Source organism: Sciurus carolinensis, chromosome 3, assembly GCF_902686445.1.
Source record: "Sciurus carolinensis chromosome 3, mSciCar1.2, whole genome shotgun sequence".
Classification (NCBI taxonomy): Eukaryota; Metazoa; Chordata; class Mammalia; order Rodentia; family Sciuridae; genus Sciurus; species Sciurus carolinensis.
This window is the reverse complement of record NC_062215.1, coordinates 171,677,447-171,692,089: the sequence shown is the minus strand read 5'-3', so window position 1 is coordinate 171,692,089 and position 14,643 is coordinate 171,677,447. Positions and strand designations below refer to the sequence as shown.

The window sequence follows — 14,643 nt, the reverse complement described above, 5'->3', positions numbered from 1 at the left end:
AAATAAAGTTTAAAATTTATCTATTTTCATTCATTCATTCAGCTGATTAATGTTTATCATGTGCCTACCATATTTTAGGCACTGCTTCATGTGGGGAGGATGCAGTAGGCACCAGAACAGTCCCTTCCCTCCTGGAACTTCAGGAAGGACACAGAGCATGTAACAGATAAGTGAGTAAAATACAGAGCACGGCAGATGGTGACAAAGGCCATCACCACTAGTGCGGCTCCAGCGAGGGTGAGAGCCAAGCAGGAAGAGATGGCGTCAGAGGTGGCTGGAGTTAGGCGGGGCTGCAGAGCATGGGGCTTGGCAGGCTCTGCAGGGAGAGCTGAGGTAGCTCTGAGTTTTTGTTCTGTGTGTCATGGAAGAACCGGGGAGAGTTTTAAGAAGAGACACTCTCTGACATTCATTTTGAAAGAATCGCTCCCTCTGGTTTTTCTGTGGAAAACAGACTACAGACAAGAGGAGAAGCGAGAAGATTAGCCAAGGAGTCCTGATGAAACCCGGTTAAAGTGGTGGTGCTGGGTGGGATGAGAGTTGGTCAGATCCCAGGCAGAGTTTGAAGATGGCAGCAACAGCTTGACTGTTAGATGGAACACAGGATACAACAACAAACAGAAGTCAAGGACGCAGCTCAGTTTTTAGCCTGAGTCATTGAGGGAAGGTTGCCAAGGACTGAGATGGAGAAGACACCGGAAAGAGCAGGCACCGCTGGGGAAGGAAGCAGTGCCCTTTGGGGCATTCCAAACAAACAAGTTGAGGTGTCGAGGAGGCAGTGGGAGGATTTCAGTTGACATTAGGATTCATAGAGGTCTAGGCTGGAGGCCCAGAAACTGGCTTTGTCAGAGTTTGTGGGGATATTCAATGCTGGGAAATGGTTGAGACCTAGTTCAAGTTTTTATTTTCTGACAGTTACAAATGAGATTTTCAGCTGTCTGGACCCTCAGAATAAAAGACGAGTGTGGCTTCTGTGGAGGTTATGGGTAGCCCTTCTGTCCCCTCCTTATTAAAGAAGCTTAATCCTGGGGCCACCTGGGCCTGACCACCAAGCCCAAAGTGCTCTTCTCCATTTCTCCCAGGAAAATATCATGAAAAGAAGATTCAATCTAAGGACTTAAAGCAAAGGTGACAATTAAGGTCTCCAAGCCCCTTAATGGGCTTGGACAAACAGGGTAAACGGCAGGGGACGATAAGCAGCAAAGACTGCCTCACAGAGAAACAGATATCCTCTGCTTGAAACCCAAGTTACAGAGCAACAAGGAACGCAGCCTCCCTCTAGTCCACCATCTTGGATCTCTGCAAACATCTTAATCATTAAAAAATTACCTGTACTTGAGGCTGTGGTTGTAGCTCAATGGCAGAGTACCTGCCTAGCATGTGTACCCTTGCCACACAAAGCATGTTCTCAGTCTCTTCACAGGAAGCTGGTCCTTGATGCCTGCGCGTTGGATGAACATGGTTATTGAGTAGTTTGCATTTTATAGTCTGCTTTTTTAAAATTCAACATTTTATCACCGTCATTTTCGTGTGTGGCTACTTAATCTTCTTAATGACAGTCTTGACAGCTCTAGAATATGTTTGTGGCTTTACACTGAGTTGCTTCTCAGGGCTAACATCTTTGAGCATGGACTCCTAGTTCATGCAGGGTTATCCTAGGCAAGGTTTGCTTATTTCAGTTGTTTTAGGACTTGCCTCTTCCAAATGGCTCCATTTCTGATGCCTTTGTTTTGGTATGATTCTGTCCCTGTGACTTCTCTGCACAAAATCCATTTCACTATGTCATGACCAGGGACCAGGACTGTCCTATGAACCACTAGGAGTGGGAAAGAAAGAGGGACCGACATGAGGAGAACATGAAGGGACCGCAAATCAGCACTATCGAGTGTTTTCTCTCCTCCCTGTATCTCTTCCCTCACAAGCTGGTTGCTGGGCCTGCAGCCACAGACTGGTAGGAAAGTAGAAAACAGAAGAGAAAGTACTTTGCAATTTCCCTGCAATTGAACTGAGTCTTGGTATTTGTTACCTTAGCCTGCAAGTGCTGTCTGGGTTGGGGTTCCCACCAGGATGCTCTCATGCAGGGCTCTAGGACCTGGGAGCAGGCAGACCCAGCTTCCTGTCCCACCTCTCACATCTGTGAGCTCTGTGGTCTCCCTGGACCTGAGTCACATCATTTATAAAATGGGCATAACAACACTGTCTTAGAGTTTTGTTGGAAAGAATTCAGTACAACCCTGTTTTGAGAGCTCTCAGGTACATGCTAGTGAATGAGAGAGGCAGGGTCACTGTCCCCGAGGAATCTAGGAGCAAACCAGACATCATAAGCTGCCATGGGCTAAATGTGACCTGTGCAGTGCGTGGATGTGTCCTCACTGTGTTTCTTTTTGGATTATTAACATGACATGTACAGCTTCCTTGAGAAACCGGACCTGCAGGAAGACAGGGTAATGTGTTACACTAGTGCCTGCATACGTCTGTGGAGGTGGCTGTGCCTCTCAGGTTCCCGCTATGTCACCCACCAGCTTTCCTGGGACAGGCATGACCCCTGTAGACATCTGTGACTGAAGTCCCTGATCCAGACTGTGCACATGACAACTCAAATGTGCCCTGAAGAGGAACTTCTGCTGCTTTGGAGCTTTTGTTGTGTTGACACAGATGGTTATGATTTCAGATATTAGAATTGTGAGAAGCAGCTCTCAGTCCCAAAGTTGTGGTGTAGAACCTTTGTCCAGGAATCTCTTGGGTTAAACACCTGATTTACCTCCAGCTGGATGCCACAGGACAAGGTGGTCTTGTCAGCTGCTGGACCCTCAGTACTCAGAGGAATGTCTACTACTACATCTGTTTCAAAATGTTCTGTAAGGTTTCAGGAAATGCTTCTTCAATGATATCTAGAAACAGCGCTGATACTTTTTTTTCAGACTAGCTTAAGTAAGCCTATGATCTGACCTTGTACTGAAAATTCTATATCCACAAAACATTAAAACAAATCCTAGTCCATTCAAAGTCTCCAAAGTGCCCAGTAATAACCCGCTTGGCCTTCCAGACTGGGATCATTCTCCAGAACACCAAAGGCTTATTAGGAAGCACACCACAGTCTTCCCTCCTGGAGAGAAATTGGTTCAAATGCTATGTGAATAGATTTCTGACCTGACGGTTTATCCACCCGAAGGACATTTTCTTAATCTCCCTCCTCAGGATACTGTATGCCACCCACTTTGGCCTAGTGCTATTATCACTTATGACTTGGTAAAAATTAAAATAACACTTAACCCCTATTAGTGCTTTATGATTGCTAAAATTCTTTTTCTGATTTATCCATCATACAAGAAATTTGTCCCACTCTGTTTCCATGTCTCACAGACTGAGGTACAGACAGGGTGGTTTGCTCCAGCAGTGTTCTTGGGGTGTGCGGTGGGGAAAGTCACAGGTATGGAGCTGATTTCTCTTTACCTTAAATGACTCCCAGCCATTTTGCCCATTTGAGTGTTGATGCCTGACGTGTCCACTTTTGGCTTCCTCTTCTCTGAGACTGCTCCTTGCACATCAACCTTATCCTTATGGATCCCTTTCTTCTCATTTACAACCCACAGATTCTAAATTAAGAGAGAATGAAGCAGCCTTGAGCACGGTTTTAGACTGTATGAAAAGACACGGGAGTAGCACCCATGTGAGAGCACCCAAGGTCTACTCAGGTTCTCCCCCTCCTCCAGATTCTCCCAGCTTATTGATCATGGAGGTTCCTAGATGAGCAAGCTGAGACTTCATGTAGCGTTTCTACAAGGGCATCGATGTCACATGTGGCTGCCTAATATACCAAGAATAGGTTTCCATGATTTTGGCATGGTTTGATATTCAGTAAAACATAACACATAAAAAGCAGTCTCAAATAGGGCAAAATCAAGGTCAAAGGAGGCGAGTCCACCAGCCAGACTTGGCTGTGTCCTTGCTGGACAGAGGCAGTGTGTGAACCAAGACCTTGCTCCCTGCTTCTTGCTCCTCAGCTTCGCCACACACTCAGTGTTTCCCTGCCAGACTTCTGCCTTCAGCTCTGTGGCAGCTCTTTTGCTTAACTTACCCTCTTTGATCTCGAGTCTACAGTACAAAGCCCAAGGTAATTTTTAAAAGACTCACCAGAGGTTGTCAATCACGTGGCGTTCCCATGGATCTTTCCCCCAGCTTCTCCACTATGATCTCTTACGTAGCCATCGCACATCACTAGGCTCAGGAAATCAACACTGTTGAGTTTCTGTTAAGTCAGGTAAAGACTTATTCAGATTTCATTGCCTTTCACATGCACTTTGAAAGCCTTTTATAAAGTAGGACCACCTTAAGGGTGAGACTAAGAATGGCAGGTTAGAATCTTTAATAAGAGAGTCAGGATGAGAGTAGAGACAGAGTCGATACACATGAATGTTCCTAACTGTTGAATAAGAAAAACTTTTGACCCATCATAACGAATCTCATTTATCACTCTTATTTTTCACCAAGGGAAAACCTGGTGCTTCAGGACATCCTGGTGACAAAGGAGCCAAGGGTGACATGGTTGTACCTAGAGTTAAAGGTAAGCATGATCTGTCACTTAGCCCCCTGACCTTTATGAATGACATATGGCCCACGATCTTGCATTCATTTCCCTTGTCACCATTAATCAAGTCCGTGTAATTTAGGATTGTTGAGATTGCCTAAAAAATATTTCCTGCCCTTCATACAGTGGTATGAATGTTTAGCCCCAAATCCCCTGTCTTATTTGAAAACATGAATGCTCCTTTAGTCGCATACTCAAATCCTCATTGTAGTGAACTTGGAATTTGAAACAAAACCTCCTTTGATTTGCCTTCTGTTTTGCTCCTGCATTCTAGTATCCTGTCTTAGTCCAGAGTGTTTTAATTGTGACACCTAGTGTGCAGCAGTTTGGGGTGAAGGTAATTCACCTAAGCTACATGTGAAAGGTTAGATGCTAGATGCAGCACACCTATAATTCCAGACTGAGGAAGGAGGATTGCAAATTTGAGGCAATTTAACATGACCCTGTCTCAAGATTAAAAAATAAATAAAAAGGGCTGAGTATGTAGCTCAGAGGTAAAGTGCCCCTGGATTCAGTTCCCAGTAAGTAACACACACACTTAAGAGATTCGGATGGTTAGACAATTGTCATTTTCCCCTCTGACTTTGGCATGGTTTGTTTGACTTTCAACAACTGAGACACTCAGAGGAAACTACCAACCCATGCCAGAGTCAAGGCCATTGTTTTTATCTTTAGTTCTCACTTTCCTTCTATTTAAATCCCTGTTAAGAGATGAATGTCCTTTGGCCTCTGTTCCTAGGGCACAAAGGAGAAAGAGGCCCTGATGGGCCTCCAGGATTTCCAGGACAGCATGGACAACATGGTCAGGATGGATATGCTGGAAGAAAAGGGGATCCAGGACCCCGGGTATGTGTACTTCTGCCATTTAATTTCCCTCTGTAATAGAGTCACATACACATCTTTTCTCTCCTCAGTTTACCAAGATGCAGCTCAATATGGTAACACAGAAACTGGACTGGTTTTTGGTAAGAGCAATTTAATGGAGGGCAGTTATCTTCCCAGTTTTGCAGAAAAGAAATCGAGGTTTAGGTTATCCCTCTATGAAGCAGGATAAACAGAAGTGAAAATTTCAGTCTGTTTTATTTCAAAGTGTGCTGGCCACCATATGCAATGGGAAACCATAGAGAGTGTTGTAGTAGGAAGGGCCATGATCTGATTTTACAGGAAATCCCTTCAAACCAAATGCATGTGGACAAGAGACAGAGCTTGAAAATTGGGTTCGGTGGTGTGTACAGTTTTTTGGCCTTTGGCTGGTATCAAGTATGTGAATGATCTCTGTTTTAGTTTTGGTAATTGTTGATTTATTCATTCTTCCTCTTAAACCATTTGCAAACCAAATGGTAATCGTCCTAATGCCCTCATATAAATGTGGAAAACCTGTGTATTTATAGATCAAATTGGGAGAGTAATTTCTAACCATCCACTTTTCTGCAACACACACTGGTTGGGGGAGGGAGACTCCTTTCTAAATTAATTGAAACAATGCAGACCCACAAGGTTTTCATAGACCACTTTGAGGTCAGGCCACTTAGGAGACTGGAAGATCGGACTTCCAGATTGCCAGAGGGCAGTGCCAGGTGTCCTTGACGTTCAAAGATCCTTGCAGCTGTTCATTCAGTAGTGGTGTAAGAAGATGGAGTTGCATAAGGGAGATGTGGGAGCAGCACCGACTTGGGAGCCATTTCCACAGCACAGCCTGCAGGCATTTACAGGTGCAGGGAAGTTCCCTCAGAGGCTCCCCACAGGTCTTTACAGCTCCTCCAGACCAGATGCAAACGTTGCATTCAGGAGTTCATTTTACTATAAGCAGTGTTGCCTCTGAACATAGTTGATGATTCAATTGTTAGCAGGTTTCCAAAGAAACAGAGCTAGATAGTCAACTGAAGGCCTAATTCCCATGCAGAAGGAGAAAGGATTTGTTCATCCTCTGCCTACAGATACAGAGGGTGATGGAGTCTATCCCTCTACCTTCTCATAAGAATGAAGGCAAAAAATTTCAAACGCATAAGAAATTACTTGATTCATAAACCCAGCATGTCCCTTGACTTACTTACTTCTAAGCTGTATGGTAATTGAAATTAGAAAGCAGTTCAACACAATTTTTTTAATTCAGTACTTAAGGTACAACTTGCACCTTATTTTGTGTATTTGAGGTATAGCACACACATTCATATCATGTATGCATGTAAATATACAAAATATATTTGTAAAATATTTGGAAGAATCAAAGTTAATTATTTTAAGTTATACTTGCTACAGAGTAACTGTCTCCTGGAATTAATGAACTTTTTGCCTGTTTCTGTAGCCTACAATGACTACTTTGAGTTCATGGACTTTCAAAGATTGGTAATTGACTCATGATATAACATTCCCAGGGGGATCATGAAGACGCAGCCCCAGGTGGTAAAGGGTTTCCTGGACCACCAGGCCTCCCCGGGAAAGCAGGACCCGTGGGGCCACCAGGACTGGGATTTCCTGGTCCACTGGGAGAGAGAGGTCTACCTGGAGTTCCGGGCCACCCAGGTGTGAGGGGCCCCGATGGCTTGAAGGGGCAGAAAGGTAATTTTGAATGTTTTTGTGGCAGAATGTTAAGTGAAATCACGACAGCTATAGTGAGTCTCTGCCAGGCAAAGTTGTCACAGGCATGGCGAACCACATAAGTAAAATTCCATCAGGCACTATCTGCACCTTGCACGTAGTCAACCAGATAAAATCACTGCAACACAATCAATATTTAAAATAGGTTCTCAAAATGCTAAGTTATCTTTGTTGATTTATTTATTTGGCATACCAAAATTGCTTTTCATTCATTTCTCAGTATCAACTCATACAATTTGACTATATTAAAATTATATGTATATATATATGCATATGTATATATATATATATACATATATATATATATATTCAGAGTATCTATTTTTTACTTTCTTTTGAGATAAGGCAGTATATTTTAATAAGAGAAACACTAGTACTTCATTTAAAAGAATCATTGTCCATTCTCCATTCTTCTCTTAATAGATTAGGTAGAGGAACTGGGGGGGTGGGTAGGGGACAGGGGTATGAAAGATGGTGGAATGAGACAGACATCATTACCCTATATACATGTATGATTACACAAATGGTATGAATCTACATCATGCACAACCTTAGAAACGAAAAGTTGTGCCCCATTTGTGTACAGTGAATCAAAAGGCAGCCTGTATAAATAAAAAAATAAATTAATATTATATGTATATATATAAATCATTGTCCATGAAAAGTCAGTTGTAAACATTCTGGGGAAAAAAAGGATAATTTTAAATATATTTGACAGTGATGTGAATTTCACAAAATAAAATGATTTTCAGGATTATAGCTAAAATTTTTAGAAAGACCCCGAAGAGGTTTATTTAAGATTTCTTTTATCATGTACATATATCTTGGCCTACACTGTTAATTTTGAGATTTTAAAATAATTCTTTGTTTTTTGCTTTAATAGCATAGATTAATAAATACTTTTGGATTTGATAAGGTATAAGCTTTTGCATTTGATAAAGATGTAAGTCTAAAGAACCCAAAAAGTCTAGCATCATTTCTATTCATCTGATATTTTCTCCACTATGCTAGGATAGAATGGGCCATGGCAGGAATTTGTGAGGCTAATACATTCCTGTTCTTGCAATTACTCTAGCAAACCAGGTTCCCTTAGCTCTGCCCCCATGCAGAGTTAGCAATAGTTTGTACCCATCTCGTATGTTTTTGATTTGCATATGAAATCATAAATTGTGAGATATTTCTATTACAAAAGAGACACCTTCACTTTTAGTAGGATCCTGGAACTCTGAGGCACAGGCTTGGGAGTCATAGTCTCCTTACCCATTAAAATGAGGATGGTAACAATGACATTGCTGAGTCATTAAGAACCAGAGACAATGTATTTAAAGCACCTGACTCATGGCAAGCCCTCAATGAATGGTAGCTTCATTGGTGTCTTGTCTCAGTCTCTTCATTTGTAAAATTCTCTATTGTGCAAACAAGGAGCCAACCCTGACTCTGTGTTGGACCCTTGGACCCTTGCTGCTATTTCATGATTTCTTAAAACTTCAGATTCCATCATGTCGGATGCCCATTAGCCTATAAGTACAGATGCACATGTGCCTGTAAGTACATTGTACAAGTTATTGACACATACTTAGAAACAGTGCTTTTCTTATTTTTGTTATGCTGATAACATTTTAGACAATTGAAATTCAGATTCAGGGCAGTTCTAGAAATTTGATATAAAAATCTTTTTTGTTATTGTTCCAAGGATTGAACCTAGGAGTGCTCAACCACTGAGCCACATCCTCAGACTGTTTTATTTTTCATTTTGGGACAGGGTCTAAGTTGCTCAGGTTGCTAAATTGCTGAGGCTGTCTTTGAACTTGTGATCCTCCTGCCTCAGCCTCCTGAACTGCTGGGATTATAGGTGCACGCCACTGAGCCAAGCTTGGATAAAAGCAATTTAAGTCATCTGCTGAATGACTTGTGAGTGTCATTCAGGTTTTCCTATATGTGCTGTAAGGGAACAACAGGTCTTCAGCAAGTTGTCACTGAGGCTCACCTAACACTGGGCTATCAGTCATGTGAATGGCTCTCTTCTTTTCATTCCAGGTGACACCATCCTTTGTAATGTAACCTACCCTGGGAGGCCAGGGTCTCCAGGATTTGATGGACCTTCAGGTACTACCAGTGAGGAGTTATTTTACACACTTGCAGAGTAAAAGAACCAGCAAGACAGATGAGCCAGTAGCAAATCCTGACAAGAAGTTAGAATATTTGTAAAATTATTAGACGCTTCTGAGGGGAAATAGCATTTGGAGTAATTTATAGCTGGACCCCTAGTCTACTGGCTTAAGCACACGCTGGAAAGGGATTTTCAAGTCTTGGTGCCCAGAATTTACCTTGATCTGATGACACATCTGCTACAATGTCCTCTTTGAAAATTGTAAAATTGTATCTTTCCTTTTCTTCCTGTGTCCAAAGAAGACCACTTGCTTCTCCACTCACCTTTCTGAGAGGACAAGCTTCTGACCAGACCTATTCTGAAAAATCCCACGTCTGTGTTCCTGATTGCACTTGCATGCATCTGTTTCATTTGAATCAATCACTCGTTTTTAGCTGAATTAAACCCAAAATCCATATCAGGAATTTGGCCAAATTAATTTTTATTCTTCAGAGTTTACTTAAGCCAACTCATTAAGTACTAGCACAGTTGTTAAAGGCGATTTTTTATCAGTACAAAAAGTAGCTAAAGATTGGATGATGCCCAACTCTCTCTTGCTCGCCAGAGTCATTTGCTTTCATCATAATGATGATGCCTCTCAGTGAGTTTCAAGGACATACGTTTATTTTCTTTCTTATGGGCCTGCAGGTTGGGGGGATTCAGCTGATCTGAGATGGAATCTGTTGGCTTGGTTTCTGGCTCCTGGTTAAGTCCCCGTCTGCAACACACATCCCATCTCAGGGCCCTGATGTGACTGCATGAACACAAGCGGACAGGCCCAGCCTCACAGACTCACTTCATACCTTGTATTATATCACAGCTGTTGATATCCCATTGACCAAAGTCAATCACATGACCAAGTCCCACATCCAAGGACAGAAAGTAGTACCTTCCACCCAGCTTAAGGCAATGGTGAGAGTGTAGAAGTATAATTCTCTATCAGAGGAGTGAAGAACTGCTTGCTGACTGACTGAATGAACATTCATTTCCTCTTTTAATGATACCTTGTCATGAATGGATGAAAAAAGTTTCGTTGCTTTCAGCAGCCTTAGCTTCAAAGAAAGTGAACACTTAAACTTCATATTGGTAGTTGCCCTTCCTTTGAAGTTCACAATTTGTAGGTTATATTAACTGAGATATCTCCTAGCAGGAAATCACACACAATTTAAAGTTAAATCTTGACTCCTTTTGCAGGCATTTTTGCCTATTTGTCACTTGTGGATTAATGCAGTAAGATGCTAGGAAATAAATTTGACCTTTATTATGGTGCTTTCTCACCAGGCTAGACACTGGTCATCGCCTGGTCTTCCTACAGGAGCAGATTAGGCCTGCAGATTTGCATTTGAGACAAATTAAAGGAAGGTACCAAAAATTTATCTGAATGGTGGTATTCATGCCAAAGACTTTCAGGAAGAATTCTTTACAATACAGTTACTGGGAAAGTACCTTAACAAAATCACTTTAAAAAACTTATTTGGAGGACATGATTCATGAAATAATTTTGTAATCCAGGGTAGGCAACATCTTTGCTTCCATAAAATAGAAATACTCTAAAAGAGACTTAACATAGACATTTAAAAAAAAAAAAAACCTCATTGTTCCCATTTGATTTGTGTTTGTATTGAGTCTGTGTTTTGTTGCTGTTGTTTAGGTCCAAAGGGATTTCCAGGCCCCCCGGGTGCTCCTGGGCCAAGGTGTTTGGATGGGCAGAAAGGCCAACGGGGCAAACCAGGAATACCAGAAATTCCAGGTCCACCTGGTAAATGAAGTACTTTCCTGCTTTGGGAACATCTATTAGGAACTTTTAAATAGTTCTAAAAATGAATGACTTTAAGGGAATGGTCTAGGGATTCCTCAGTAATGGGAAAATGGTTTTTCTTGATAACTTAGACCCTTAACTGTGTTGCCATAACTTGTAGATTATAATAATCTTATAAATATCAAGACTCCTTCTACCTGGAACCGTGAGTTATAGGCTATTACTTGTTTATTATATGGTTGAAACTGCTCAGTCCAGACAGAATGTTTGCCAGAGAAAGAAAGCAATGAGGGAAATGTCATTGGTTTATAGAAAATGCAAAGTTTAATTTACCTCCCTACTAAAGGGGGCAAAAACGACATTGCCTACTAATTCTCTAAGGTAATAGCAGCATTGCCTTTTAAGCTTCTCCCAAGTATTAAGTACGTACTCCTGTAATTTTTAGAAGTGTATTTTTATCAACTAACAGTCTTCTTATGTGTATAGGTGCTATACTTGTACACATTAAATGTCATTGTTGTTGAACAGGTTTTCGCGGTGACATGGGTGATCCAGGCTTGGGAGGTGAAAAGGGATCCTCCCCTGTTGGGCCCCCGGGCCTTCCTGGGCCACCTGGAGTGAAAGGTCAGAAAGGAATCCCCGGAGACCCTGCATTTGGTCACCCAGGACACCCTGGAGACAGAGGTCCCCCAGGCGCGCCAGGCATGAGAGGACCCAGCGGTGACCCTGGATGTCCAGGGGCAGAAGGTACGAGGGCTCTGAGGTCTCCAGCTCAGATCTGGAACAGGCCTGAAGAACGTTTAGAGTACTTGGCTGTAGATAGCTAGAATCTAAACATTTCACCAAGCACCTTTCCTCACATGTAGGCATTGATTGCATTTCAAACAACCTGCATCCCTGGCTTGCTTTGCAGTGTATTAGTTATCTTCGAGTGCAGGACAGTGGAGCAAGGCTCAGTCAACTCACTTCCACGCAGCAACAATGCATGTCTACCTGTGTTGACAGGGTCGGGGGACATTTGCTGCAGCTGGGTTAGCAGGTCAGGCAGTGAAACTCAAGGTGGGAAGATGGTTCACAGTGTTTTCCGAAATCATTAAGGGTTTTTCCAGGATCCACAATGGAGTTTTTCAGGTTTTTATATTAAAAAAATAATCTGGGAGTTATCATTAAAATGATCATCTTCAGGGCCCCAGTCCTAAGAATTCTGACCCATTATATCAGGGTCTGAACTTGGCTGAATTGGGTGAGGGTGATCTCAATATGGTCCACAGACCAGATGCTGTTTGGGGCCTTTTCCTAATAGTGGATGTTCCAGCCTGGTTTAGTATCCACCAGTGCAGGTTAGTGTGGACAGTCCTCTCCCTGCACACTGCTCATCCTCAGATTTAGCCAGCCATTGGCCACAAATATTCAGGAAAAAAACAAAACCCTGCCTCTGTACTGAATATGTACAGAATTTTTTTTCTTGTCATAATTTCCTAAACAATCTAGTATATCAACTATTGACATAGCCTTTACATTGTATGAGGTAGCCTAAGTAGTTCAGAGGTGATTTGAAGTGTATGGGAGAATATGTGTGATTATATGCAAATACCAAACCATTTTATATAAAGAACTTGAGCATCTGTGGATTTTGGAATCCACAGGGGGTCTTGGAACCAATTCCCTGAGGATAACAGGGGACATGGAAGGGAAGATGAGGGAAGTAGGGAAATAAGGCCCTGTCTTTGCCCTCAGGGGGCTTACATGACAGTTTGTAAGTCAAAAATACTTATATGCAAAGAAACAGTTGGTAAGTAATGAGATCCAATAATACCACTTTCTCATTTAAAAACTGTATTTAAGGGAAGTGTTCAATAGAAGATGAATGTTACAGAAATACTCTCATCTTATCCATAGTGCAGGAAACATCAGAAACAATGAAGAGAGTTAAGTAAAATACACATACACTCATACACACACACACACACACACACACACACACACACCACACATACACTCAAGAAATACTATTCAGTTATTAGCAATGGAAATCATATTTGTAAAGATTACAGCAGGCAAAAAATATTTACAGATTCAATGTGCATTGTAAAATAATTCAATGGCTGTGTACTCTCATTACTATTTTTTAAATGTAACTAATGAACCAAAATACTATGAAAACAGGAAAATAGTTTTTTTAGGCTCGGGTATGGAATTATGGTGGCTTTATTTTTCTTTCTGAAGATGACACTGTGTTTCCAATATAGAAATTTGAGAGTATAAGTGATCAAATTTCTTATAAAATGCAAATTCATACAGTGCAAATTGGGTTTGTAAGTATTATAGAGATTTGGCGTAAATCCTGCTGCAAAGGTAGAGGTTAATTAGAATCAGGAAGAACCATGTGGTTTCCTATTTGCATAGGTAACTGCTTTGTCACCCACATAATCTTATCAAGTAACTCACTTAGCAACACATGGTTTTTCCATTCATTTGGAATTCACTGCATTTATGATAAGAAAAATCCATTTAGAAATTTAGCTCATTTGAGCCCTGAGTCAGGATCAAATATTTACTTCCAGTATTGACATGCATGGACAATTGATTAGAGGCCATCTGTATAGTTTGAAGCCACGAATGTCATGGATGCATTGTATCATTTCAGGGGTAGCTGGTGTTCCTGGACTCCCGGGTCTGAAAGGTCCAAAAGGCAGAGAGGGAAGTGCTGGATTTCCAGGTATCCCAGGGGAGCCTGGCCATTCCTGTGAAAGAGGCGCACCAGGAATCCCAGGTCAACCAGGACTCCCTGGGGCTCCAGGAAGTCCAGGTAAGTGTTGGCAGGTGTTGAGAACCTATGAGGTCTGTGGTTTACCCTACTTAAAAATAAATAATCTGGTCTTTTGAGCTCTTATGGATATTGGCAGAAGCAGGAGTCTCAAGACAGAGACAAAACACTTTATTACTCCTGAGTTTTATATTGGTTTGTGTCATTTCCCCATGTCACCCAAGTCCTGTGGCGACAGCATGTGTGGGGCTGACTAGATGCTGCACACGCAGTGGGTGCAGGAGATGAAGGAGGTGCTAAGCCTAGGAACCACCTGCAAGCCGTTTGCTGTGTTGCAAACACAGCCTTGAGAAATTGCTCAGGTAAAGAGCATCGGGCTTGGCACTCTCGCCATCCGCAGCAAGACATAAAGAGTGCAAGAGGCCTGTGAAGGACTGTCTCCCAGTACAGAGGCTAAGGGGCTGCTGCACGGCAATTCATAAACCAGATACATTTATTTCTTATAGTTCAGGAAACTGGAAAGTCCAGGAACAAGGCATGAGAGGATTTGGTGTCTTGAGAGGACCTGTTCCTCAGAGGTGGCAATTTCTATGCATGCTTGCATGGCAGAAGAGCATCCTCATACCCTTTTAAAAAAAAAAAAAAATTTTTTTTTCTTTGTAGATGAACATGATACCTTTATTTGTTTATTTATTTATTCTGATGTAGTGCTAAGGATCAAGCCCAGTGCCTCACACGTGCTAAGTTACAACCCCAGCCCCCCTCATACCTCTCTTACAAGGTCA

General features: G+C 41.9%; 1 protein-coding gene and 1 non-coding gene across 2 annotated transcripts in view; one reads left to right on the top strand and one right to left on the bottom strand.

Annotated features, from left to right (window-relative positions):
- Col4a4 (collagen type IV alpha 4 chain) overlaps nucleotides 1–14,643 on the top strand; it is a 113,548-nt gene that overhangs the window by 50,702 nt on the left and 48,203 nt on the right. The window contains exons 21-27 of the mRNA XM_047546602.1: nucleotides 4,489–4,561; nucleotides 5,325–5,431; nucleotides 6,961–7,144; nucleotides 9,221–9,289; nucleotides 10,984–11,091; nucleotides 11,620–11,838; nucleotides 13,739–13,900. Coding sequence (XP_047402558.1) covers nucleotides 4,489–4,561; nucleotides 5,325–5,431; nucleotides 6,961–7,144; nucleotides 9,221–9,289; nucleotides 10,984–11,091; nucleotides 11,620–11,838; nucleotides 13,739–13,900 — 922 coding nt within the window. The remainder of the gene's footprint in view (nucleotides 1–4,488; nucleotides 4,562–5,324; nucleotides 5,432–6,960; nucleotides 7,145–9,220; nucleotides 9,290–10,983; nucleotides 11,092–11,619; nucleotides 11,839–13,738; nucleotides 13,901–14,643) is intronic.
- On the bottom strand, nucleotides 8,184–8,311 carry LOC124981526 (small nucleolar RNA SNORA66). The gene has a single exon (XR_007108037.1). It is a non-coding gene; the product is annotated as a small nucleolar RNA SNORA66 (small nucleolar RNA).